Here is a 26,172-nt window from a genome sequence, read left to right on the forward strand (position 1 = left end):
AATCTTTTTGTATTCTATATTATTTTCATTAATTATGCAATTGTATGTGTGTGTGTGTGTGTGTGTGTGTGTGTGTGTGTAAAGACCTCTAACACTAGCTTGCACTATTCTTTTTGTAATTTATCTGTTTTCTTTTTATTTATTATATTATTTAAAATACCATGCTACGTGTACTGTGTTAACCTAACTGAGACTTGTTATAGCACTTATATATCATTGCTCTTTTTGTTGTTTTTGATTGCTTCCACTGTCCTCATCTGTAAGTCGTTTTGGATAAAAGCGTCTGCTAAATGAATAAATGTAAATGTTGATGGTCTTGATGGTTGAATATATGGAATGATTGAAGAATAATCAAAAGTTGGTTTGCTATGTAAATTTTAGTTTGTGTATATGTCACGGGTGACAAAAATGTTCAACCTGTGGAACCCTCTTGACGAGTCACAAGTTTCCCGAGGGAATGATTTGTGTGGGACGCATCCCACTCCGGTTCCGGGTGTGGCAGAAATAAAAAAAAAGGAAGCAACTTATTGCATGAGAATTGGGCATTATTGTGCCATGCAATGACTCTCCAGTATGAACCCCATTGTTTCCTGTCAAAAGAATAAGAGACAAAGGTCAGCCAACTGAGTGGAGTTTTGTGCATTTTCCGGTCACGCCCCCTGAGTGAACGCTGGCGTGTTTGACTGCCGCTGCTCTTTGGGTCCTTAAGTTGAAATTTTAATATAGTTTTTACAGATTTATCTCCAGGGATTAGTGACTTTTAAATGTGCCGAAATTTATGTCATACTTCACATTGGATTGGATTGCTTAAAGGAGATTAACGTCACTGCACTCACTGTGACATGAATCTAGGCCGTATGTTTTATTGTAAACATCATCGTGGGACCGGCGTGTGTGGAATTTAAGTGCGACTTTCCGGAGGATACGGTGAGAATGATCTGTCTCCTGCTGCTTCTTGAAGAATAAAGAAAGAAAGGAAATATTATTTCATTACATGCAGCTTATACATTACATGCTTAATGTGAGACTTTTTGCAGAGATCTCACAGGAGGTCACGCAAACCTTTCCAATGTTTGTGAAATATTAATAATAATAATTAGAAATTGAGAAAAATTTAGTAGTAAAACGTTTCAACATGCCATCGTCAAACAAACACAGAAAGGCAGTGAGCGCATCTTCGAAGTTGCGCTTCGCGTGCGCGGTGGGACCGGCAGCTTCAGTCAGAACATTTTGGCTCTGCCTTCTCACTGGACGTTCAGTTGACTGAAGGATGGTCCACACCGTCCCATCCTTTCCCTTTTCCACAGCCACCTCCGGCCGAGATGACTCTAAGGGCGGGCTGAGCACTCCAGCTGGCTCAAGTGCAGGTACTGGTTCGGGAAGGCCTAGGACAACAATATAACACTAATAAGAATAATAATAATAATAATAATAATAATAATAATAATAATATCACAATAATAATAATATTCTAATAATAATAACAATAACAATTACGTAAGAATGATAGTAATATTCTAATAATAATAATAATTTTATAATATTATAAGATAATAAAATAATAATAATAATATGAACAGCAGAACTAGTAAATATGGGCATCCAAGTTTACCTGGAACGTCAGCTGTGAATGGAACATCTGGTTCCCTAATCTCCGAGGAAGGTAACCGCCTCTTTTTCCTTTTTACGGACTCTGACTCACTCTCTGATGAGGATGAACTGTTGTCTTGCACCCAGGAAAGGTCGCTGTCACTTTCCACCTCAGACAGCGCCCCTGCATCAGAGTCATCACTGTCCAGATTGTGAAGCATTTCCAAGGCCATGGCAAAAGTCATATTTCTCTAATCTCTTCATTCTATTATTTGTATTAGACATTTTCTAAACGCTCCCTATAAACTCTTTATAAATTTATTTTTTAAAAGGCAATAATAATTTGTAGTCCAAGAATTTGTATTTATAATCAAATGAGCATATGCTAATAGTACTGGTGACGCTGACAGAGACAATAAACCGCGGGAAAGAACAATAGAATCGTGCGAGATTTAGAGCGGTCAATATGACCGTTATGGCTTTAATAGGTAGAAATGCTCATATTTTTTTGCCTTTTATGTAATTTATATAAAATCTATTGTAAGTAAAAATAGAAACACTTTTAGGAAAAGTCACAAACCAGCAAGATTGTATTTTTTTATTCAACAAAGTTATTGTACATATACATTTCAAAACGGTCATTTAGACCGTCATGGCAGTTCTAGTGTTATCTAACTGAAACAAACGTAATTTTTATGATGACAGGACAATGCAATAACTACAACAGCTGTCTGGTTAACGTCATTATGGCATTTGATGTTGGAAAAGAAACAAATACTTCAAATGTTGCTTTTCCAAATGAGAAAGCACGTCCGTTCAGCGAGTTCTGTCCTCCGTCATTGAAACGGGTATCCGTGTGTGGACCACGGGAGGTCAGTGTCATTGACTTGCGTTGGAGAAATATCCGTGGCCGGGTCACGGAATTTGGGGCAATCCCGTGATGGCTTAACGGATTTTGAGTTAAGGGCCCGTGGACATTTCACGGAATTCTGTGACACCAGGTTGTGAATAGATTATACATTCTGTGTTGATGTTGATAGAATTATGTGTTGTTGTTTTTTAACTGTTTTTTTTTTATTTATTTTTTTATATATATTCTTTTGTAAAGCACTTTGGCTCAACCTCTGTTGTTTTTAAATGTGCTATATAAATAAAGGTTGACAAGACAAGCTACTAACACTGCAGTTTAGACGCATTCACTAAATGTGCTAATAATGTCTCAAGTGCCATCAGATGCCAAATGGTTTTCTATGGTTGATCTGGAAAATGACAGATCAGTATGCCAGTACACCCAATCAATTCTGGTTTGCATTAAATTTTATTGGGAAAGGTAACACTTTTACAATATTATGTCAAGGTTACTGGGAATCACCAACAATACATTACGAGGCACTGAGAAGGAGCCTAGAAGCAGTTCTCCTGACACCTGCACCACTTCATAGTATGCAGACCAACAAAGGAGCGGTGTGAAAAAGACACTGTTAAACTGGTCATAAAGCAAGCTGTTCAAACTTAGTTTGCACAACAGCAAGTAAATTTTTTGGGTGAATGTCATTAGGAGCGAGGAAGTCACTGTCTGCAAAAGAGGTTGAGGCCATTCAAAAAATTCCAAAACCAGCTACAAAAAACAACTATTCTCATTCCTGGGAATGTGTTCAAATTGTTGCACATTCATCCCAAATTATGCAAAAAATCATGTGTTTGCCAGGTTGCCAAAATGCTTACAGCCAGTACAACTGCAGAAAAAGCCATAATGGGTTACACTGATGCAACACTGCTGGTTTCACACGCTGTCAATAATTCTGCTGAAACAGGAAACTTCATATCTGTCTACTGATCGCTGGCTAAGAAACCACACTGTATTTATTAAAAAAACACATGTGACAGTGAAACACTGCTCTATGTTAAATATTACCACTCTGTTAACAACAGAGAAGAAGAAGGTATGACTTTACTGTGTAACTGTGCTTGAAGCTGTTTGGAAGCAATGGCCAGACCTCAGAGAGACCCCCATTGACAATGCTGACATGATGCTTTTTGTTTAGGGGTCAGCCTCTAGAGACCCTGAGACAGGCAAAACAAGGTTGGCTATACTGTAACTACGAACATGATGTTATTTTGTCGGGGTCATTGCAGTCTATTCAGCCAAGCAGGCATTGATGTTTGCCTACAAAACTACCACTGGCTCTGCACCCATTTACCTAAATTTGTTACTTCAGAGAAGTAACTGCCCTCTAGAAGCTTGCTTTCTGGACGTCGCTTGATTGTGCCATCCCAAAAAAGCACAAAGTCACTTTTACAGACTTTTAAATTAAATGTTCCCTCCTGGTGGAATGACCTCCTCAACTCAATCCGGACAGTTGAGTCCTTAGCCATCTTTAAGAATCGGCTTAAAACACATCTCTTCCATCTTTAATTTAACCCTCTAACTTTAACAATCACTATTCTAATTCTATTCTTAAAAAAAAAACTTACTACCTTTCTAATCTTTTTGTATTCTATATTCTTTTCATTAATTATGCAATTGTATGTGTGTGTGTGTGTGTGTGTGTGTGTGTGTGTAAAGACCTCTAACACTAGCTTGCACTATTCTTTTTTTAATATATCTGGTTTTTTTTTTTATTTATTATATTATTTAAAATACTATGCTACGTGTACTGTGTTAACCTAACTGAGACTTGTTATAGCACTTATATATCATTGCTCTTTTTGTTGTTTTTGATTGCTTCCACTGTCCTCATCTGTAAGTCGTTTTGGATAAAAGCGTCTGCTAAATGAATAAATGTAAATGTTGATGGTCTTGATGGTTGAATATATGGAATGATTGAAGAATAATCAAAAGTTGGTTTGCTATGTAAATTTTAGTTTGTGTATGTTTCTTTTATTTGCTCTTTAGTTCTCATCTTGAAGCATTAACTGTTTATTTGATCAAAGAAGGTAAAGAATATAATGGTTTAGGTAAAAGCATTCTGATACTTATTTGTGATCCTGGACGACAAAACCAGTCATAAGTAGCACGGGTATGTTTGTAGCAATAGCCAACAATACATTGTATGGGTCAAAATTATAAATATTTTATAAAGCCAAAAATCACTGGGATATTAAGTAAAGACCATGTTCCATGAAGATATGTAGAAAATTTCCTACTGTAAATATATCAATACTTAATTTTTGATTGGAAATATGTATTACTCAGGACTTCATCTGGACAACTTTAAAGGTGATTTTCTCAATACTTTGTTATTGTGCTTTCCTAACCTATACATGAATATAAAGCTTATTGTAAAAATCTAAAATAATAATAATAATAATAATAATAATAATAATAATAATTGGACCCTTATGACTGGTTTTGTGGTCCAGGATCACATTTTTTTTATGCTCATGTTCATCACATGCGAATTGGTGCGAGACAAGTGCACAACCAGAAATTATGTTTTCTTTTTCAAACACCCTACACCCAAACTTCAAGGAAGATAAATTAAATACTTATTCAACCCTAGTCTGAGGGAAAATAGATACCCTAAATGGAGACATATGAGTATGCATTATGATTGGATGAGATAGAAACATCCTGGTTTGATTGGGATATAAATACTGAGTCTAAGGGTCCCTTTTTGTCACACACTGTGCAGATGCTCTGTATGATGGTGTGACTTTCTTGCAAGAATAAACCCTGCTTTTTCTTATACTATAATAGTCTCTGAGTTATTGGCTCACAAGAGCTGAAAACATTTTTCCATAACAAAGGTGAGTAAATCTTCAGCAAATTTTAATTTAAGGTGAACTGTTGCATTAAACTAAATTTAACTCTTAGGCAAATCATTATCAATAGTTACTTTTAGCATGTCTAATAATATCAAATTAACCATTAGTGTAATAAATCATAAACTATCGGATACAAGCTCATATCACTGCAGACTAGGCTCTTTTGTTCTATAAATTGGTTAATACACAATGCACTGATGTTCTGAAGAGAGCGTCTCAGAGTGAAGTTCTCATGGCGTCTCTCCATACATTACTGATTCTGTGTGGATGTGCCACAGCCCTGTGTTTGGTGAGTACAGAATTCAGATGTCAGAGAAACAATTGTGCGATCATGTGTTTATTAATATTGTGTTTGTGGCGGAGGCGTGGTTTAGCGAAGTCTGCAACGGGAGAGCGAGTGAAGAGACGAGCGGCGATAAGTGGTTCAGGTGAGAAACAAGTAACACCTGGATCTCGTTTCAGTGATTGGCGTGGGGAACCCGCATTTAAGGAGCGCGACAGCCGGCGAAAGGAGAGAGAGACGGGGACTCGTGAGCGCAGGAAGCTGGAGAGCGATCGAGCAAACCAGACGCAGTATCCGTGGCCGAAGTGCTGTTAGAGAGTGCGCGCGCACCTGCCGCGCTTGTTTGTTTGTTTGTTTGTTTGTTTATTTGTTTTGTTTTGGTTTTGGAATAAAGCCTCTCACGAGCCCCGTACGCCGACTTCGCTAAACCACGCCTCCACCACAGTGTTAAAGCAAAACTTACACAGCTCTTGTTATATTAAAATACAACGACCTTGTTCAAGACTGAATGAGTTTTATGATAGTTTGTGGTTATTTCATACAATATCAAAACTTACACTGTAATAGCTTGTTGTTGTAAATGTGCACGTCTGACACTTATCTCTATAATGTTTTCTTTAAAAGCCAACATCTTCACTCACTGGTGAGTATAACATTCACATCATTTTAATATAACTGTTTTCTATTGATATTTATATAATATTTTCAGAATTTGACATTTTTTGTAGGCAATGCAGTGTTTGATGTGGATAGTGGAAAAGAACTGGATATATTTGAAATAAATGAAGGTTTGTGGAAACATTAATACCACATATTAAATCTGTAGCATAATTTCTATAACAGTTTTGCATTAACTGCTGTCTCATTCAACAGCTGCAGGACTTGACCTGGTGGAAGGAGACATTCTGATAAAGGAGGTCAGTGTTTACTTTGAACAAATTCTCATGCCACTTTCCACAAACAGGATAGAAATTAGGGCCTGAATCTCTGGGCTTAAAAAATAATGAAATAATTTTTAAGGACATTCTTAACCTTCAGAAATTGTCAACATTAACCTCAAGAGGTCAAACTTATGTGTAAATACAGTTAGATACACTAAACATCACAAACATAAAAATGATAACATTTTATTTAAATAAAATAAATCCTTGTTTGGTATATATTTAACAGGGAGAAGACAGAAACACTATTCTGGATGAAAAGTATCGCTGGCCGACCACTGTGCCATATGTCCTAGACAGCAGCCTCGGTCTGTGAATATAACAATAACTGATTCAGTTCAATTTATGCTTTGACCTGTATCTGATATTAGAATTCTAACTTAATATTTGCTCCAAATTACTCACTGTCCTCCTGTAATACGTGTGCTGGTGTGTAGAACAAGGCGCATGAGGAAGATATATCAAAAGAGTTCTTTTAAAGCTCAAGGGAGAATAAGGGCACATCCAACACAATTCTTGAAACATCAATACATCACATTAATACAAGGAACTATGGTCATCCATCAGGGAATCCTCACACCAAGGCGGAGCTGGTGACTGGAAGTCCCGTGGCAAATCATCACGCCCAGATGCCGAGAAGTCCCACCTCTTTGTAAAATAGCCAGTAGTGTTTTGTTTATATTACAGCTTGGGTCAGAGCTGTTGCGTAATCAGGGGAATGGAAACAGGTGGGGATTTATCAATTAACAAAAAAAGGAACGGAACATGGCCAAAGTAATGAAACAAAAGGAACAGAAAGTCTATGATCATGACACCTCCCTCTTCTGCCTTTTTTTTAATTGTATTATTATTATTTTTTTATAGAAGTTAATGCTAAAGGTGTGATACTGAGAGCATTTGAGCAATACAGACTCAAGACCTGTATTGACTTTAAACCCTGGGATGGAGAGCCAAACTACATTTTCGTATTTAAAAGCAGAGGGTAAGAAAACTTCAAAACAATACACACATTTAAACTCATCTTCACACATTTATGTAAATGTAACTTTTTTTTCTTAAACGAAAACCTACAAAATATTTTTTTTTTTACTTTTTTACAGTCAGGTATAGCTACTGAATTCCTCTTTTAGTTGGGGAATATTTTGAGATTATCGTGCTGATTGATACCATTATATAACATTAAATTATTTTCTTACTCCAAAAACAAAATGCCTCAAAATAAAATAGATGCTTTATAGAAATCAAAAAGAAGAAAAAAAGAAAAGAAATCCACCATCTAAATCCACCATCTAATCTAACATTGTTATGGACTGACAAGTGATCTAATAGCTTAATCTTTTTTTTCTTCTATGCCTTTGATACGGAGTCACCACCTCATTCTATATCTTTCCTTTCTCTAACCCTCTCCTTAAGATCACGATTCTTGGGAAGTTGATCATTTTGTATCTCCAAGTCCTTAAATCTTTTTTTTTGTGTGTGTTGTTGTTGTTGTTGCACTCATTAACCTCTTCCATGCTGAACTGAACCACCTTCGTTAGGTTTACAATCATAGTGCTTCTTTGTTTGGATTTTTCACATAAATCCAACAGGTTCTCATACACCCTCCTTTTCAGATTTAATATCATCTCCAAAATGGTTTCATTAGCCATCTCTGCGTTCTCTTTTGTTTTGCTCCATTACTTTTTCTTCATCTTTCTTTTCAAAATTAGGTGAGGAATATTTGCCTTTTGGAGTCTAGTTGTAGTTTGGCAGGTTTAATCAGTTTTTGTGAAGACATCTTGATGTAAAACAGTATGAATTACTCACTTGGTTTTCGGAACGACTGTCACAAGCTTTGAAAAAATGCAGCTGCTTAACCCATCATCTTCGCACGGCCCTATTCATTTAGTATTTTCTGTATGGTTAATGGCATGTAGTACACTATATAGGGTATAGATAACAATTAAAACAGTGTACATATTATTCTGAGTTGACATAGATTTAGCTGAAACAGGAAGACATAGCGAGAAGCCCCACCTCTTTTTGAAATAGCCAGCAGTATTTTGTTCATATCACAGCTTGAGTCAGAGCTGTTGATCTCAGTAAAAACAAATTTGACCGCTTTTGACAGCCACAGTCTAAATCTAATAGATTTCCCCTTTAGTTTCGATTTGAAACTTTAACTAAAGCAAAGAAATGACTATAATGATGCTGAGGACGTGTAGTTTGAAAATTGTGACACTCCAAGGCACTTCAGTGGATCTTTAATCACTTAAATTTATTAAATAATATTTTAGGCAAATAAGCATGTTAGACCATTTCAGGCATTTGAAAACATTTAGATTTTTATTGCACTGGTTGTAAAAAAAAAGAAAAAGAAATTCAGGGTGATGAAAAGGTGATATTTTTATGTTCAATCAGATGTTACTCAAAGGTGGGAAATCAACGGATGGGGAAACAAGAGTTGTCAATTGGTGAAAACTGTGACCATTTAGGAATAGTGGAGCACGAGTTTCTGCATGCGCTGGGTTTCTGGCACGAGCAATCCAGATCTGACAGAGACGACTATGTCACCATCATGTGGGACCAGATTGAAGAGGGTAACTATTGAATTCTTAAATACACATATCAATAAAAATATCATTCTGTCATGCCAAACTCCTAAAATCTATAAATATATTAATATTAAATACAAACTAATTTGTTTATTAATTGTTTTGCCATTTGTTGCTCGCGTAGGTAAAGAGCACAACTTTCATTCATATAATGAAACGGTTTCAAGCTCTCTCGGTGTGCCCTATGATTATGGTTCAGTCATGCACTACAGTAAGACAGATTTCAGCAAAGGAAGTGAACCGACCATTGTTACCAAAATACCAGAATTCTTGGATGTGATTGGTCAACGCATGGAATTTAGTGAAAGTGACCTGCTCAAGTTGAATCGGCTTTACAATTGTAGTAAGTTTATGATTAAGCACTTTCTGTAGAATATTCTTTGTTTTTTTTTGTTTTGTTTTATATATTTGACATTAGTTTGACTGATAAGATAAAGACTACTTGCTCGACTAATAATTTACTTCTCTCCCTCATCTTGTTCTAAATATATTTCATAATTCTTCCAGCTACAGCCTCAATATTTCTGGACTCTTGCCAGTTTGAGGAGCCGAATATCTGTGGCATGATCCAGGGTGATGGTGGAAATGCCAAATGGGCTCGTGTACAAAGAGTAAAGGGTGGTCCACAGACGGACTACACCAACCTGGGTCGATGTCAAGGTATAAACACCCCTAACCACAAAAGAAGGATTCAAGCCAAATTAGTTTTGCATTGATTTATATTGAAAATTGTCATTTTTGAGCCACAGGATCACTAGCAATAAAACTTCATGCAAGTGAGTTAAGAGAATTTTAAAATTATTTTTTTTTTCCATTTGTGCAACATCATGCTCAATAGCCCCTCCCATTGTGAAACCTCATTTGTTCAGATCCATATAAACACAAATATCTTTGGTATTGATGCATCAAAAATCATGATTCTTGTCACTGTGTGTCACATCAAGCAGGAGTGTTGTGTGGAAATGGGAATTTTTTCAACATGACAAGTATTATTTACGCCAACTGTAAAAGAAAAAAAAAATCTTCTTTTGCATTTCCATGACTTAAAAAGAGGAATCAAATTATATAGAGATATCTATAAAGATAAATGTCCAACTTACAGTCACTCTCTCAGTAGCTATATTATAAACTCCTTCAGAAATCACAGAATTGACCATTATTTATATTTGTTTACCAAGGTAATTTAACACAAAGTGTTTAAAACATACATTATTATATGATTATTTCAGGTCTTATCACAAAATACATAGTTATGCCAAATACTGTCTTAAATGGGATGGTGTCACATGGAAGACTATTTGTTTAATTTTTGTTATATGAACAACACTAAAATTGAATAATCCATAGTCCATAAACCTGCACTGGTACCTTTTTTCTTGATGGTGGCACTTTGGTCTTCATGATAAACACATTTTACTGAAACCATAAGGAAATATTCTTTGACCTTCTCAAGACATTTCTTGTCAAGGATTCCAATATGACAAAATGATTTTTAAACTCCATTATGAGGTCCAAAGAGAACGTGAGAATACTGGTTTAATGGTATATTATTTAATAAAGTTTATATTTCCACAGGGGTTGGGTTCTTCATGCATTTCAGCACAGCCACAGGAACCAAGGGTGACCAGGCTTTCCTGGAAAGTCGCCTCTTTCATCCCAAAAGACGTTCCCAATGCCTGCAGTTCTATCACTACAACAGCGGAAGCGTTGATGACCAGCTAAATATCTGGGTGCGTGAATACACCGTTAAAAACCCCAAAGGAGCCCTGAGACTCATTCAGAAGATCAGAGGTAATCATTTTTTTTGTTTAAAACACCAATAAATAAATCCCTTTAGCCTATGGGTAACTTAAACTTGAACAACCTAGGTGGATTTCGAGGCTCCTGGGAACTATACCATGTTACGCTAAATGTCTCTGATAAATTCAGAGTAGTGTTTGAAGGGGTTAAAGGAAGAAACCCATCAAAGGGTGGTCTGTCTCTGGATGACCTCAACCTTTCAGAGACCAAGTGTCCTCAACACATTTGGCGCATTCGTGATTTTAAAAGGCTTCTCGCTACAACCCCTGCCGGTTCCGTTGCCTACAGCCCCCGTTTCCTGTCCCCAGATGGTTACTCATTTCAGATTTCTTTGAACATTAATGGCTTGAAGGATAGTCCACATATAATGGCAATATACCTCCACTTAACCTCTGGACCCAAAGACAACAATCTCCAATGGCCATGTCCATGGCGTCAGGCATCTATGGAGCTGATGGACCAGAATCCAGACATCCAACATCGCATGAACAACATTAAGATGATCACTACAGATCCAAACATGACTTTCACAGACTGTAAGAAACAAAGTTATAGTTATGAGTCATTTTTATGTGCCATTAATGCTGATATGCTAAATGCAGATACTTGATTACAAATTTCTTAGAGATAAATGGCAATATGTGTTTTTAAATAGAATCTTCTCATTTTGTGCAGCCACAGGTAATGTTAAGTATATCTGGGACAACCCACGAAAAGTAGGCAGTCTAGTCACTGACACAGATGGTAGTAAATTCTACCGGGGGTGGGGTTACGGTTACAGCCATTACATCACACATGATCGTCTGAAGAGCCGAAGCTTTATTAAAGGAGATGATGTCATCTTCCTCCTCTCCCTTGAAGGTGTGCAGTTCTTATTCAATGCAAATGAAATTCTTATGAAATATGACAAGAGTTTTAAATATCAACATCATCAATAGACGTGACTGGACTTTTGGGGACTCAGACCAGAGAGTCTTGGAGACCGGAAATCAGAGACCTGCGATTAGAGATTGATGACCGTGATGCGGGGGAGCCAAAGAAACAGATGGTTGTATGCATCTATATCCCAGTTTTCTCCTAAACTTGATAATTGTACCATTATTAAATGTAAATGGATATACAGTAAATCCCATTCAGTGTTGTTGAGTAACTTACATGTAACCAAATTGTGTGATTTAATTACAAAATAAATAATATAATTTGTTACAATTAATGAGAAAAAAAAAAATATATATATATATATATATATATATATATATATATATATATATATATATATATATATATATATATATATATATATATATGGTTAGAGGGTTGGACTCCCAATCGAAGGGTTGTGGGTTCTAGTCTCGGGCCGGACGGAATTGTGGGTGGGGTGAGTGCATGTACAGTTCTCTCTCCACCTTGAATACCACGACTTAGGTGCCCTTGAGCAAGGCATCGAACCCCCAACTGCTCCCCGGGCGGCGCAGCATAAATGGCTGCCCACTGCTCCGGGTGTGTGCTCACAGTGTGTGTGTGTGTGTGTGTGTGTGTGTGTGTTCACTGCTCTGTGTGTGTGCATTTCGGATGGGTTAAATGCAGAGCACAAATTCTGAGTATGGGTCACCATACTTGGCTGAATATCACTTCACTTCACTTCACTTCACTTCACTTCACTTCACTTCTCACTTCACTTCAGAATACAAAGGTTATCTAAATATTTTCACACACATACATATGATTGTTTTTTTTACAACTGTTTTATTTCATATTTAGGTTAATGTATGTTTTCTTTATTTAAACCCAAATTAACCCTGCCTGCTTTACATGTTTGAAAATGATTAATCCTCAAAAACATTAGAAATTTAGAAAAATAATCAAATGTAATCAAAAACATTACTTTAATAAATCAATTGAAATACACTATTTATTCAATTTTACATAGGGTAACTTGTAATCTGTAAACTATTACATTTCCAAACCTTCTCAACACCGCTCCCAATAAACTGAATTTTCTCTTACAGAACCCCAGAGTCCTGGGACCATGGACTAAAAGATCCCCATGAGATGCAGCATACATCAAGAAGCCTCAATGGAGAGAGAGAAATCTTTCCAGAATTGGCCGTATATTGTGAGCCTAGCTGGAGCTGGAGCTACTGAATTATAACCTGCATTAAAAAAAAGAAAAAACTGATAAGTACTATGCTCAAGAAAAGTTATTATTACTAGCACTTCTCATGTTCATTGCCTCCTTAAGATGAATTTCTTCTTGTTTTCCTCATTTGTAAGTTGCTTTGGATAAAACTGCCTGCAAAATGAATAAATGTAAAAGCATCAAAAGAAGCAGTCAACCATTAATGCTCCCACAGTTTATTAGTGTTATGTTGTAGTCTGTAACAAAGTGCTTTATTATAAATAATTGTAATGGAATTTACATTCCTGAATTTTCAAAAGATGCAGCTGTCTATTGGCGCTGCACTAATGAGAAACATCAGATTCTCTGAGATCATTGTCACGGCTCGTGATGCAAGGAACGAGGAGAGAGAACCAATTGCGGGTATGACGTTTATTAAGAGTAATCCAAACGGGTAAACAAGCCAGGCCGGGTCAAAACCAGAAGATCCAAAACAAAACATAAACAAGACACGAACGCAAGGCAAGGCAAGGCAAGGCAAGAATGACTGACATGAAATAACTTTAACATTAAACAAGGACTCCGTAAAAAAGACAGAAACAAACCAGGTATTTATAGACAGGTGCAAACGATGTAAGTGGGAACAGCTGAATACAATGAACAGTGAAGAGTACCAACAAGACTAGTGGGAATTGTAGTTCTGAAATGGGGTGACGATAAGGGGAAGTGAGACCTCTAGTGGACACCCAGGGATACACAGACCAGACACTGTGACATTACCCCCCCTCTAAGGAGCAGCTTCCAGATGCTCCTCAGACACACAAAAAAACAAACCAAAAAGACCAGGAGGGCGGCGGACAGGTGGAGGCTCAGGGGAGGGACGGAGGGCCGGAAAAGAAAACTTGGGGAACAGACACTAGAAGTGTAAACACAAAACAGGGAGACCAGGAGGGAGGAGGATCGGAGGAGGTTCAGGGGGAGGGATGGAGGGCCAGACTTACTGAGGGGAACAGACAGAAACATAACAGAAACCAAGTACACAAAACGGAAGTTCATGAGGAACATCATGTGGCGCCCACCAGGGCGGAGCAGAAGACCACCACAGCCTTGTAGTCAAAGCCAGAGCCCTCTAAGGCAGAGCAGAAGACCACCACAACTGTGTGGTCAGGGCGGAAGCCCCCCAGGGCAGAGCAGAAGACCACCACATACTCGTGGTCGCCGCCAGAGTCCCCCAGGGCGGAGCGGATGACCACCACGTTCTCGTGGTCGATGTCGGAGTCCCCCAGGGCGGAGCAGATGACCAACACGCCCCCGTGGTTGAGGCCGGAGTCCCCCAGGATGGAGCAGCAGACCACCCAGTGACTTGACTTGGCTCTGGAGGGTCATCGGTGACTGGCCCTGGCGAGTCCACCGGTACCTGACTCGACTCTGGAGAGTCCACGGGAATCTGACTCGACTCTGGAGAGTTCACGGGATCATGACTCGTCTCTGGAGAGTTTACGGGAACCTGACTAGACTCTGGACTGCCTGTGGAGACCTGAGGCGCCTCGGCTTTGGGCACTGCCTCTGGAACAGCCTCGGGCACCGTCTCGGTCACGGCATCGGGAGCGGCCTCGGGCACTGCATCGGGAACAGCCGCGGGCACCACCTCGGCCTCCGGAACTGCCTTGGGCACCGCCTCGGCCTCCGGAACAGCCTCGGGCACCGCCTCGGTCTCCGGAACAGCATCGGGCGCCGCCTCGACCTTCGGAACAGCATCGGGCACCGCCTCGGCCTCGGCCACCACCTCAGCCTCCGGAACAGCCTCGGGCACCGCCTCGGCCTCCAGAACAGCATCGGGCACTGCCTCGGCATCGGGCACCACCTCGGCCTCCGGAACAGCATCGGGCACCGCCTCGGCATCGGCCACCACCTCGGCCTCTGGATCAGCATCGGGCACCGCCTCGGCATCGGGCACTGCCTCGTCATCGGGCACCACCTCGGCCTCCGGAAAAGCATCGGGCACCGCCTCGACCTCCGGAATAGCATTGGGCACCGCCTCGGCATCGGGCACCACCTCGGCCTCCGGAACAGCATCAGGCACCACCTCGGACTCTGGATCAGCAACGGGCACCGCCTCGGCATCGGGCACTGCCTCGGCATCGGGCACCACCTCGGCCTCCGGAACAGCATCGGGCACCACCTCGATCTCCGGAACAGCATTGGGCACCGCCTCGGCATCAGGCAACACCTCGGCCTCCGGAACAGCATCAGGCACCACCTCGGCCTCCGGAACAGCACCGGGCACCGCCTCGACCTCCGGAACAGCATCGGGCACCGATGCTAAAGTTGACAATAATGCTAGCTAAAGTTGACGATGATGCTTACTAACGTTACCAACCTCCCTGCAAAACTTTCGAGGCAGCCATGGCGATCATGATTGCACTGATAAGTCTACCGTGCAAAAACGCAACACAGGTTTTCATTTTATTTTATTTTTTTATTAATCATCTTCAGTCTTCACGGACCTTCACGAGGTTTAACCAGACGGTTACAAGAGCTCCACCAATCAGATGCATCACTGTGGGATTGTGGGTAATGAAGTATTTAGCCAAGACATCGTGAATAAAAGGCATTTATATCAAAACAAGGTTAGTGCCCCATGATCCTTTTGCGCTTATATGAGCATATACTATCGCTTAGTACAGCCGTAGCTGGTTTTAAGTCTACCATGTATGGTTACGTTTTATGGCTTATACCCCAAATGTCAATGCAGAAATTGCATTAAATTTTTACTTCCGGCACCAGCTGTGGGCAGGACTGTGATGCTCTATACAGATGCGAGACACAGGCCGCCACCAACAATAAGTCAAAGCCACAATATCTGCAGCCATGGAGATAACTACAGTTGCCACAATCGTCCTGCAAAGCCAAAGTCACAACAGCCCTTAGTCCATGAACCGGAAGCGAAACTGGATCCCGGGAAGTAACGCTCATCTAGGTCACACAGGCATGTTGTTTATATAAACGTAATCCAACCCTCTCTAACGGCCCCAACCAATGAATAAACTAATGCCTAATGAACTTACCGATCTCTACCTGCCACATAACCTTCTTCATGCCTCTAATCTCTAGGGCTTTGGTCCAGCTTTTGAATCTTTCTTCTGCTTTTGGTTCTTGCTTTGTTGCACATAAAAACATCATCAGCAAACATCTTGTCCCATGGTGTTTCCCTTCTCACAGCATCGGTCACGCAGTCAATGATGGTGATAAAAATCAGCTGACTAAGCGCTGATCCTTGGTGGACTCCAACCTTCACTTCAAAACTGTCTCTCAATCCACCTACACATCTATCAGGACAGAAAGCAGTTTCAGCCCAGATGCAGCCCATATCTTGCCCGCATGGATTTCATGTCTGAGATGTTGGTTTATGAAATATAATTTTAAAAGTAGTTCGATTTAAACTATAATTACACAGATTGAAAAATACAGGGCCTAACATTAACCCAACTGATAGCTGAGTTTTGTTGCAAAGAACAAAATTATGGTGAAATTAGATCTCTAATAGATAGATATGAATCTTTCATTTATAAAACCTGACAGATAGGTAACATTTTTCTCACTTTTGCAACACATGAACCAGGCACGGTATATTACTGTTCCTGTGTATTACCATATATTAGAGCTGTCAGTCAATTAAAAAAATAACTTGTCTCATTTTTTTCCTGAAATGAATCACAAATAATTCCACCTAACATTTCATTTTTTAAATATACTTTTATATTGCAATAGTTTCAGATTAAATGTTTTAATGAATGTAGAAACAACATACATAGTGTATTTTTAATATTAGTTATGACTGAAGGCAAATATCACTGATACATACTGATATCTCTTGTTTTTCCCCCTAGTATTTAATCATTGACTAGCCAGTCAACATTACAGTATAACTGAGAGCTATCAGTTTGAACATTTATTAGACCTTTTAAAAATAAAAACTAATTTAAGTGAACTTAAAACAATCTTCACATGAACCCATTATAATAAATTTCATATTTAGCTGCCAGTGCCATTCAATGAAGTTGTCAAACACTGATATTGAAATTAAATACAGATGAATACTTAAAGCTACAAAATTATTGATTTCCTCTTTCTTTCTTTTCTTTTTTTTTATTATTAACATAATTAACACAGTAGCTTGTGTTATTAGGTTTTTGGTTGCTTTTATTTTAAGAGCTGCCACTGTTGAACTAAATGCGGAACTGACACGCATCCTGTTTTCTCACTTCTTTTTACCTTTTCTGCCATGCTTCAGGTCTTAAAGTCTCTACTAATGAACTAACAAGTTGAATCAGGTGTGTTAGATGAGGAAGACAGTGCTGGGCTGCACCAGAACATTTTTGAAAATCACTGCATTTCAGAGACATGTTCTTAATGTGATTCAAACATAAATACTTATATGCATGCATCCTTTAAACTTTATGTTAACTTTATTGTAACATTATGACTTAACTGATGACATAACTATGACATTGCATGCTCATAGTTTCATTTGCACTTTAAACAAAAATTATATACAGTGCACACCACTGCATTTGTCAGTGGAAATGAAGTGCATATGCTACGAGCACAGTATTTGACTGACAGGATAGGAAGATTAGTTTTTACAGACATATCACTGTTGTTCTACTGAAGCTCCCTCATCACCTGTCCGTTTCCATGCCCGTTTGACTGGATAGTCTGGGGTCTGAATAGTCTCTCATTTGATGTGTTCATATAAAGACGTTCTGTTTCTAAATAAACAATTCTTGTCAGGAAAAAAAAAAAGCCCTAGAATCCCTAGCCCTGCCCCTGCTTAAATTACATTAAATATTTTAAACTTATTTTATCACTTGTGATTACAATAAAGTTGACAGAACTAGTTTTAGTCCATTAATCTAGAGTGGAAAATATTTTTCATCACAGACTGCAGAAAATGTGTACAATTAAAGAAATGGTTGACCGCAAAATGAACATTTACTGAAAATTGACTCAATTGACTTGGCAATCCAAGATATAGATGAGTTTTCTCTTCATCAGAACAGATTTAAAGAAATTTAGCATGACATCTTTGCTCACCAGTGGATTCACTATGCAGTGAATGGGTGCCGTCAGAATGAGAGTCTAAACTTACAATCCTCTTTTGCTGTTTGTAAGAAACACATCCATCAATCCATCCATAATCCATTTTTAACTTCAAACCTTTGCTTCTGGTATTCTGAAATACACGAGAGTACAGTATTGATATCAGTCCAAAACAGTTACAAACAAAAATTATTTGTTTTTATCAACTGTTTGGACTCTCATTCTGACGGCACCCATTCCCTGCAGAGGATCCAATGGTGACCAAGTGATTTAATGCTAAATTTCTCCAAATCTGTTCACATGAAGAAATAATCTTATCTATATCTTTGGATGGTTTGAGGGTGAGTAAATATTTAGCAAATTTTCATGTTTGCTTGACTATTGCTTTAAAATCATTCTAAGTCTTAGCCAAATCTTTATCAATAATTACTTTTATCATGCCTAATAATATCAAATTACCTATTAGTGTAATATCATACACTATCAGTTACAGGCTCTTATCATTGCAGACTAGGCTCTTTTGTTCTATAAATTGGTTAATACACAATGCACTGATGTTCTGAAGAGAGCGTCTCAGAGTGAAGTTCTCATGGCGTCTCTCCATACATTACTGATTCTGTGCGGATGTTTCACAGCCCTGTGTTTGGTGAGTATAGAATTCAGATGTCATCAATTTTGTGATCATGTGTTGAGTTATATTGTGCTTAACAGAAGCAAATGATCATGCAGTAATATGTTATAGCATAACTAACACAGTTATGGTAAAATGGTAATGGCCTTGTTTGAGACTGAATGAGTTTTATAATGAAATAGTCTTTGGTTATACAAGTTTGTTAATGTAAATGTGCACCTTTGACACGTATCTCTCTAATGTTTTTTTTAAAAGCCAAACATCTTCACTCACAGGTGAGACATACAAGTAATCACATTATTTTGAATATAACAATGAACTGTATTCATATGGAAGTGACATGACACACACCCAAGTATGGTGACCCATACTCAGAATTCATGCTCTGTATTTAACCGATCCAAAGTGCACACACAAACCATGAACAAACACCCAGAGAAGTGGGCAGCCATTTATGCTGCAGCGCATGGGGAGCAGTTAGGGGTTCGGTGCCTTGCTCAAGGAGACCTAAGTTGTGTTATTGCCGGCCCAGGACTCAAACCCACAACCCTAGGGTTAGGAGTTAAACTCTCTGTATGATGTAATGATTTGATATACTATGCTATGCTATACTATAATTTTTTTAAGGCAATACAGAGATTGATGTGTATAGTGGAAAAGACCAGGATATATTTAATATAAATGAAGGTTTGGTGAAACATTAAAGGTCCCCTTCTTCGTGATCCCATGTTTTAAACTTTAGTTAGTGTGTAATGTTGTTGTTAGAGTATAAATAATATCTTTAAAACTCTAAATCTCAAAGTTCAATCCCAAGCGAGATATTTTATTTAACAGAATTCGCCTACAAAAAACAACCAGTTTGGACTACATCCCTCTACTTCCTGCGGTAATGACGTCACTAAAACTGTTTTTTGACTAAACTCCGCCCACATGAACACACAAACATGGGGGCGTGGTCTTGTTGCACTCCTACGGAGAAGGAGGAAGAGCTGCGTTTGTGTTTGTCGCCATGTCGTTGAAACGCTGTTATTTTCATCTCGGAGTCGAATGACCTTTGTTTGGGCTTCCCAGGGATGCTGTACTTGGAGATTAATGGTAACAATTTATGTTTAACTCGGTTCCTGAAAATTATAATCCACATGAAAAACTATGTGCAGCACATTTTGCTGAGGACAGCTTTCTCAATCTCAATCAGTTTAATGCCGGATTCGCACAAAGATTTGTCCTAAAAGATGGAGCAGTTCCCTCTTTGTCTAGAGAAGGCGTTGTTTATGGTCCACAACCGGTAAGTGTATTTTATTATTTAAGTTGGTGCATTTAACAGTTTCTGTAACTTATTACACAAAGGGCAATGCTGTTTAGCTTTGTTAACTAGATGTTAGGGCTGTGCAAAAAAATTCAATGTGATTTTCATGTGCATCCCGTCAGTAAAAACGCTCCTGTGATTATAAGTACATCTCCAGCACATGCTCCTGCCCACTTGCTTCTCAAAACTAGTCCCATCGCATTTACAGGAGGGCCGCGTGCGCTAAGCTGCTGTCGAATCACAACACAGGAACCGCTGGCCCAATCAGAACTCATTACGTATTTACGTATCATTACGTAGGGACTTTATTGAACAAGGAAGTCATCAGCCCGTTTTTATGACAGTGAAAAAAAGCGGTATACAGATAGGTGAATTGTGTGAAAAATGCTGTGTTTTTTTTACACGCGAAACATGAACACATTTTATATTGCACACTGTAAACACAATCAAAGCTTCAAAAAAGCACGAAAAACAGGACCTTTAATATAAAATCTTAAATCTGTAGCATAATTTCTAGAACAGTTTTGCTTTATCTGCTGTCTCATTCAACAGCGGCAGGACTTGATTGTCACAGTGTCTGATCTGTGTTTCCCTGGGTGTCCACTAGTGGTTTCACTTCCCCATAGTCACCCCACTGCAGGCACTACATTTCCCACCAGCCTTTGTCTGATTCATCATGGTTAATTGCACACCTGTTAATTGCACTCAGTTGTCCCAACTTTCATCGTTTTTATCTGTCCAAATATACCCGGTTGTTTCTATCTGTTTCATGGAGTCCTTGTTTTATGTCAGTCCCTGCTTTCTCGTGTTCCCTAGTGGTTTTTCCGCGTTTTTTGTTTTTGGACTGCTTTTGTTAATATTGACCTCTTGCCTGTCTGGACTACGATTTTTGGATTCTCCCTAATAAACACTGCAATTGGATCTCTCTGTTTGTGTGTACGTTCGTGACAGAAGGACTCCATCATGCCCAGATCCAGCAGTGTGGGATTTCGTATCCGTTCCCCAGCCAGCATCAAGGAGCCAAGGGGGAAGTTCTTGAACCTTATCACCCTCCGTCAAAAGGGGAGTTAGGTGGGTGGTTTAGCACAGATATTTTGGACGATGGCAGTAGGGATGGATGTAATGATGAGGCACTGAAGGGCCTATTTAACGCCTGCCTGGATGACCCTGTGCCTGAGTGGGAGATGAAGGAGATAGAGATCCTGGACTTTTTGGGGTTCACCATGTACCTACACCATCGTCCTCAATGGGATTCCCCAGACACACCTGTCTTTCTAGACACGATGGCCAACTCTAGGCCTGTGTCTCCAGACAAGACGGCTGCCAGCCCAGCGCCACAGCACAAGATGGCCACCAGCCTGGTGCCACGGCACAAGATGGCCACCAGCCCAGCACCACAGCACAAGATGGCATATTATCCCATCCCATATTAAAAATGTTCTACATTTATTTAAAACCTTTATCTCATAACACCATTTATTGCAGTTTTAATTGTGCAATGTAAATTATATGAATAAAAATTGTATAGGGCCTAAGTGTAAATTGAATCTATTGATCAGCTGTAAGAATTGACATGAAATATGATGCATAAATTTAACAAGATTTAAAAAAAATTACTTTAGAAGGTAAATAACATCCTGAGGTCAATATAAAAAATATGCAGATAAATGTAAAAGCTAATAAAACACAGATAAAATATTGCTTCAGAATAAATTTTACACCAGCAGAAATGTCGGTGATGCAGTGCTTTTGTTGGGCTATTTTTTATGGGTCTTTTTTGCTGTAATGCATACCCTAAAAGCAGACGTATGTTGAATATTCTTTTTTTTCACACACTGTGCAGATGCTCTGTATGATTATCTGATCTTCTTGCAAGAATAAACATAGTTTTTTTCTTATTCTACAATGTCTGTGTTATTGCCTCATAAGAGTTGGAAAGATTTGAAATAATTTTGATTTGTTTTTGTTTAGGTGTTGGTTTTTGTTAGTTTTAATAGCATTATCTGGCAACACAGAATCACACTTAAACTGTATCAAAAAGACCAGAATTACAGATTTTTTCAATCGCTTAAGCACAATTTTGAAAACAGGGCCCGGTCTTTCAAACCCCTTCACACAATTAGCACAACACTACACAAAAGTAGCACAACACCTCAGATCATTTGCAAAATGAAATACTTTTGTCAAAACTATATCAATGTCTTATAAAAACCTTATTTTGTTGTCATAACATAAACACAACCATCATATGGTCTGACTCTGTTTGAATCAGTTAAACACTTGTAGCAGAAATGAGTCGAACCAGACAAATCAAAGAGTCTATCAGAGCTGTGTGCATTGAAACATGAGCTGAATTCCTCAGGAAGTCATAAATCAGTTCTAGTGCCACAAGAACCAAGCAAGATAACCAACCAACCAACTTGTTCACACAACAGCTTTCAACATTAACACCAATAGAACAATTATTAACAATTTTAATTCGAAGAAGAGTTCCAACGTGCCTGCCTGCTGCTACTATGCCACGATGAGAAGGAACACAACCTAGTCTCGTCAAACTTTATTTCTTTTCTTTTCTTTTTGAGAGTTTCGTGTTCTGAGTTAAGTTTTGTAACGTCGACCTCGTCTGGGCGTTTGAACTCCAACCAGCCACACGACTCTGCACTTTCAGCCAACGCCCAACAACCACGGGCTTCCCAAGGCGTCACTTCAGAGACTGAACTTCCAGCCAATCAACGACCTCGGGATAGCCCTTTCACCGAGGCTCCTTCTTCACAGGAGATGCAAGTAACTTTACCTCCAGACTGTGACCTTTACTGGTGTATCTAATATAATTTTAACCTCATTGAGGAACTCAATGCGAGCGCTAATTACGTGATTGATGGTTGTTCATGTTTATGCAATTTAACGTATTGCTGTGAACTTGGGATTCCATATTTCCATTCTCTTAAACTCATCTTTCCCTAACTTTCGACCTTCCTGCAACTTGTGTGAATGTGTGTGTGCGTGCGTTTATGTGTTAGATTAGTTTATATGTCTTAGATTTATCTAATAAAGCCTTATTCATATTGAAAAGAGAAGTATCTTGTGTTTTGTGCTTACAAGTTTATGTCTTAAACTACCAATCTTGTTACTGTGCTAATTGATAGTGTTTCACTATAGTTTGGATATTAATATCCAGCGCAGATTTGATGTTAACGGCTCGTTCACTGAACCACAGCGCGTCTCCGTGAACAGCTGTGAAACAGTGATTCTGTTCAAATTCCCTTTAAAATCTTAAATGATTCCCTTTGAGCTAAATTGACCTGTTTCCGTTACATTTATTATGGTGGAGAATGCGGGCAGTTTAATCTAAATTGTGAGCATAAACCAAGTTATTTAATCTTTGATTTTGCTAAAGGAATGAAAGATGAGAAGCTTGCGAGACCTGAGTATGTGTGTGTGTTTGTGTGACGCGTGACGTAAGCAGCGCGCGCCCACCCCCCCGCTTGAATGAAAGGAGCTAGAGGAGACTTTAACTCAAGTCCGTCTCTTCAATGTTAACAGCAGTAAGTGAACTTAAAAGTAAACATCTGAGATCGTACAATAAGGTAGAAATTGAGCGTGTTCCTCATTTGTGTAATGCCTTGTTTTATAGCTGATTTGATTTCACTGCGTGTTCCAGTGTCTCAAACGCTATCTCAGTCACTGTTTGCTGAACGGAGCTAAACTGTTAGTGTTTCAAAAGGGATATAAATCTGTGAATAAAGAATAGTTTTGAGCGTGTTCCTCAATCTATTTATCAAAGCCCCAGTATTCATATTTCATATAGTTTAATTGCCAGTGCGTGTTCCACTGCCGAATCAAATTTGATATTCGACTCCCCTAAGTTAACGTTAAACATTAGAAAACAATGTGTGCCCATTTGTATCCGTTCACAAAGTGAATGCAATCTCGCGTAACACTGCGTGTGCCCGAGAGTATTTTGAATGGGAGTGTTTTAAAAGCTTGATCAAGTAAATTTTAACTGTGAACCAACAGCGAAAGAAAACTTTTATGTTTGTGTCCAGAAAAACTGGCACGGAGATTCAAATAGCTGAGATTGATATAACTGTGTTCCCTTAACTACAGCAGGAAGCTGCTGTTTGAATTAAGATAAATTTAACTCTATACAAACTGAGAGTTTAAGTGCCACATCGCAAAACCAACTGAAAGGCGGTGTTGTTATTTGTACAGTGTTGAAATGAGCCGACATTTCATGTAACATGCTTAACTGTATTTGCAACAATGCAACGATTCATGTGCTAATCCACTAGAATGTGTTTTGGTTGCCATAGTGACGACCGTGACCCGGAAGCCTTAACGTACTTCCGGAGCAACTCTGAACTGTGCATGCGCAGCGCACAAACTCCGCGGTGTCGCTAAGCTAACGAAACCATTTGCATTTACATTGAAGTCTATACTAAAGCCACTAGCCTCAAAGGTTAGCCTTTAGCATTACCATCCAGTGGTAAAATAATGTGTGTTTGGGCAACGCTGACGTGATTTAACCATTTTAAACATCTTAACTAACACTTGTTAGTCTCTTTCTTTTTATCACTCTCTTTTCTCACTAGACCACTTATTTTCATTTTACTAGAAAGGGAAATACTGACTCACAATTATTAATTGTCAAATTGAAATTTAATTGAAACATTAAATTTATTTGGAAGCATTTAAAATTTCCCTCTCAGATCATTCCACATGATCTTTTATTTCTAGTATTCTCTTTTGGGCCTAATTATTTTAGGAAGAATTAAGCCTTGAACTATGGAAGTTTAAGTAAACTTATTCTTCCTAATTTATTTATTACCCATCTGAATATATGCTATTCAGACCTTTAATTATTTGAATGCGTTTTACCCCTCTTCCTATTTTGGTTATACACTTAACCACTATTGTTTTACTTATTGATTTCCTCTTTTTAATTTCATTTTTGCATATTTTGCCCATTTATTAATTTTTTTTATTTTCCTATTTCTTACCATTTCTTTTGTGTATCCTAGCCTGGGAACGACAAACCTGAGCCCTAAAAGGAGACATTGTTATCCCTCACTACGAGTTCAAATAAATTAGAAAGACAACTCTCTTTCACTTAAAGTTTATTTTGTTTGATTAGTTGTGCAGCAACTAACACAACGCTCTCCTTGTAGCAGTGTTAATTTTGACAGCAAATTCGGATTTAGTCTTAGTCTTAGTCTTTTGAATAGCACACCATTTAGTTTTAGTCACATTTTAGTCATCTGAAATGTTTTATTCTTAGTCTAGTTTTAGTCGACTAAATATCATAAGAGTTTTAGTCTTAGTCTAGTCTTAAGTCTTTTAGTCTTAGTCTAGTTTTTTTTTAGTAGAACAAAGTCAACTTAGTTGACCTGACTAAATGTTTCCATCAGTCCGTTATGGAATGGTATTTATAAAATAAACATAAGGCCTGCCCTCAATGAAAAATATACATGCTCTCTGAAAAAGATATGCATTTGTCCTGAATGATATGCAATGCATATGACATTCTTTCAAGATGAAGTACAGTATTATTGAAATAGACAACCACCTATATTATATTTGTATTGTATGTTCATTCTATTTCTTTATTTGTGCTATTTACACAAAGTTTACATTTTTTTAAGTTTCTTTTTGTTCATTTAAAATAGCACTGCATAGTCTTCACTGTAAAATAAAATACACAATCATACCAAAATGTATTCAGACACCTTCAACGTTTCTTACAATATCACAGTTTATTTGCTGTAGTTTAGAAATTGGTAATAAAATATGACAATAACTCAGGGTTAAACTGTGTCAGAACAACAAATTCATCTTGATAATGTCTGATGCAATGCTTAATTGGGTTCAGTCTGTGGTGTGAAAAGGTTGCATTAGAAATTAAAGAAAGAAACACTTAAGCAAAACATGCTCAGGTCCCTAATATATATATTTTTTTTTAGTCACTAGTAAAACAATATAATCTATTCTATCTGATTTTCGGATTGACTTTGGATAAATTCTTGTTAAAACTACAAAG

General features: G+C 38.3%; 2 protein-coding genes across 7 annotated transcripts in view; both read left to right on the forward strand.

Annotated features, from left to right (window-relative positions):
* Positions 1-13,304, forward strand: part of LOC127983868 (meprin A subunit beta) — a 75,291-nt gene extending 61,987 nt beyond the window's left edge. The window contains exons 1-15 of one of the 5 annotated variants that reach the window (XM_052586247.1): positions 5,243-5,340; positions 5,567-5,647; positions 6,266-6,284; positions 6,370-6,429; positions 6,515-6,558; positions 6,812-6,890; positions 7,447-7,564; positions 8,983-9,161; positions 9,301-9,519; positions 9,684-9,836; positions 10,752-10,967; positions 11,045-11,512; positions 11,652-11,837; positions 11,915-12,027; positions 12,986-13,193. In XM_052586247.1, coding sequence (XP_052442207.1) covers positions 5,591-5,647; positions 6,266-6,284; positions 6,370-6,429; positions 6,515-6,558; positions 6,812-6,890; positions 7,447-7,564; positions 8,983-9,161; positions 9,301-9,519; positions 9,684-9,836; positions 10,752-10,967; positions 11,045-11,512; positions 11,652-11,837; positions 11,915-12,027; positions 12,986-13,027 — 1,953 coding nt within the window. In that variant the 5' untranslated portion in view covers positions 5,243-5,340; positions 5,567-5,590 and the 3' untranslated portion in view covers positions 13,028-13,193. Of the gene's footprint in view, positions 1-5,242; positions 5,341-5,566; positions 5,648-6,265; positions 6,285-6,369; positions 6,430-6,514; positions 6,559-6,811; positions 6,891-7,446; positions 7,565-8,982; positions 9,162-9,300; positions 9,520-9,683; positions 9,837-10,751; positions 10,968-11,044; positions 11,513-11,651; positions 11,838-11,914; positions 12,028-12,985 lie in introns of those variants that run through there. The other 4 variants (XM_052586249.1, XM_052586248.1, XM_052586246.1 and 1 more) reach the window with 4 other exon arrangements.
* Positions 5,245-26,172, forward strand: part of LOC127983865 (meprin A subunit beta) — a 163,470-nt gene continuing 142,542 nt past the window's right edge. Inside the window, exons 1-2 of one of the 2 annotated variants that reach the window (XM_052586237.1) lie at positions 5,245-5,340; positions 18,764-18,844. In XM_052586237.1, the coding sequence (XP_052442197.1) occupies positions 18,788-18,844 (57 nt within the window). In that variant the 5' untranslated portion in view covers positions 5,245-5,340; positions 18,764-18,787. The remainder of the gene's footprint in view (positions 5,341-18,763; positions 18,845-26,172) is intronic. The other variant, XM_052586238.1, reaches the window with a different exon arrangement.

This window comes from Carassius gibelio, chromosome B20, assembly GCF_023724105.1.
Source record: "Carassius gibelio isolate Cgi1373 ecotype wild population from Czech Republic chromosome B20, carGib1.2-hapl.c, whole genome shotgun sequence".
Lineage (NCBI taxonomy): Eukaryota > Metazoa > Chordata > Actinopteri > Cypriniformes > Cyprinidae > Carassius > Carassius gibelio.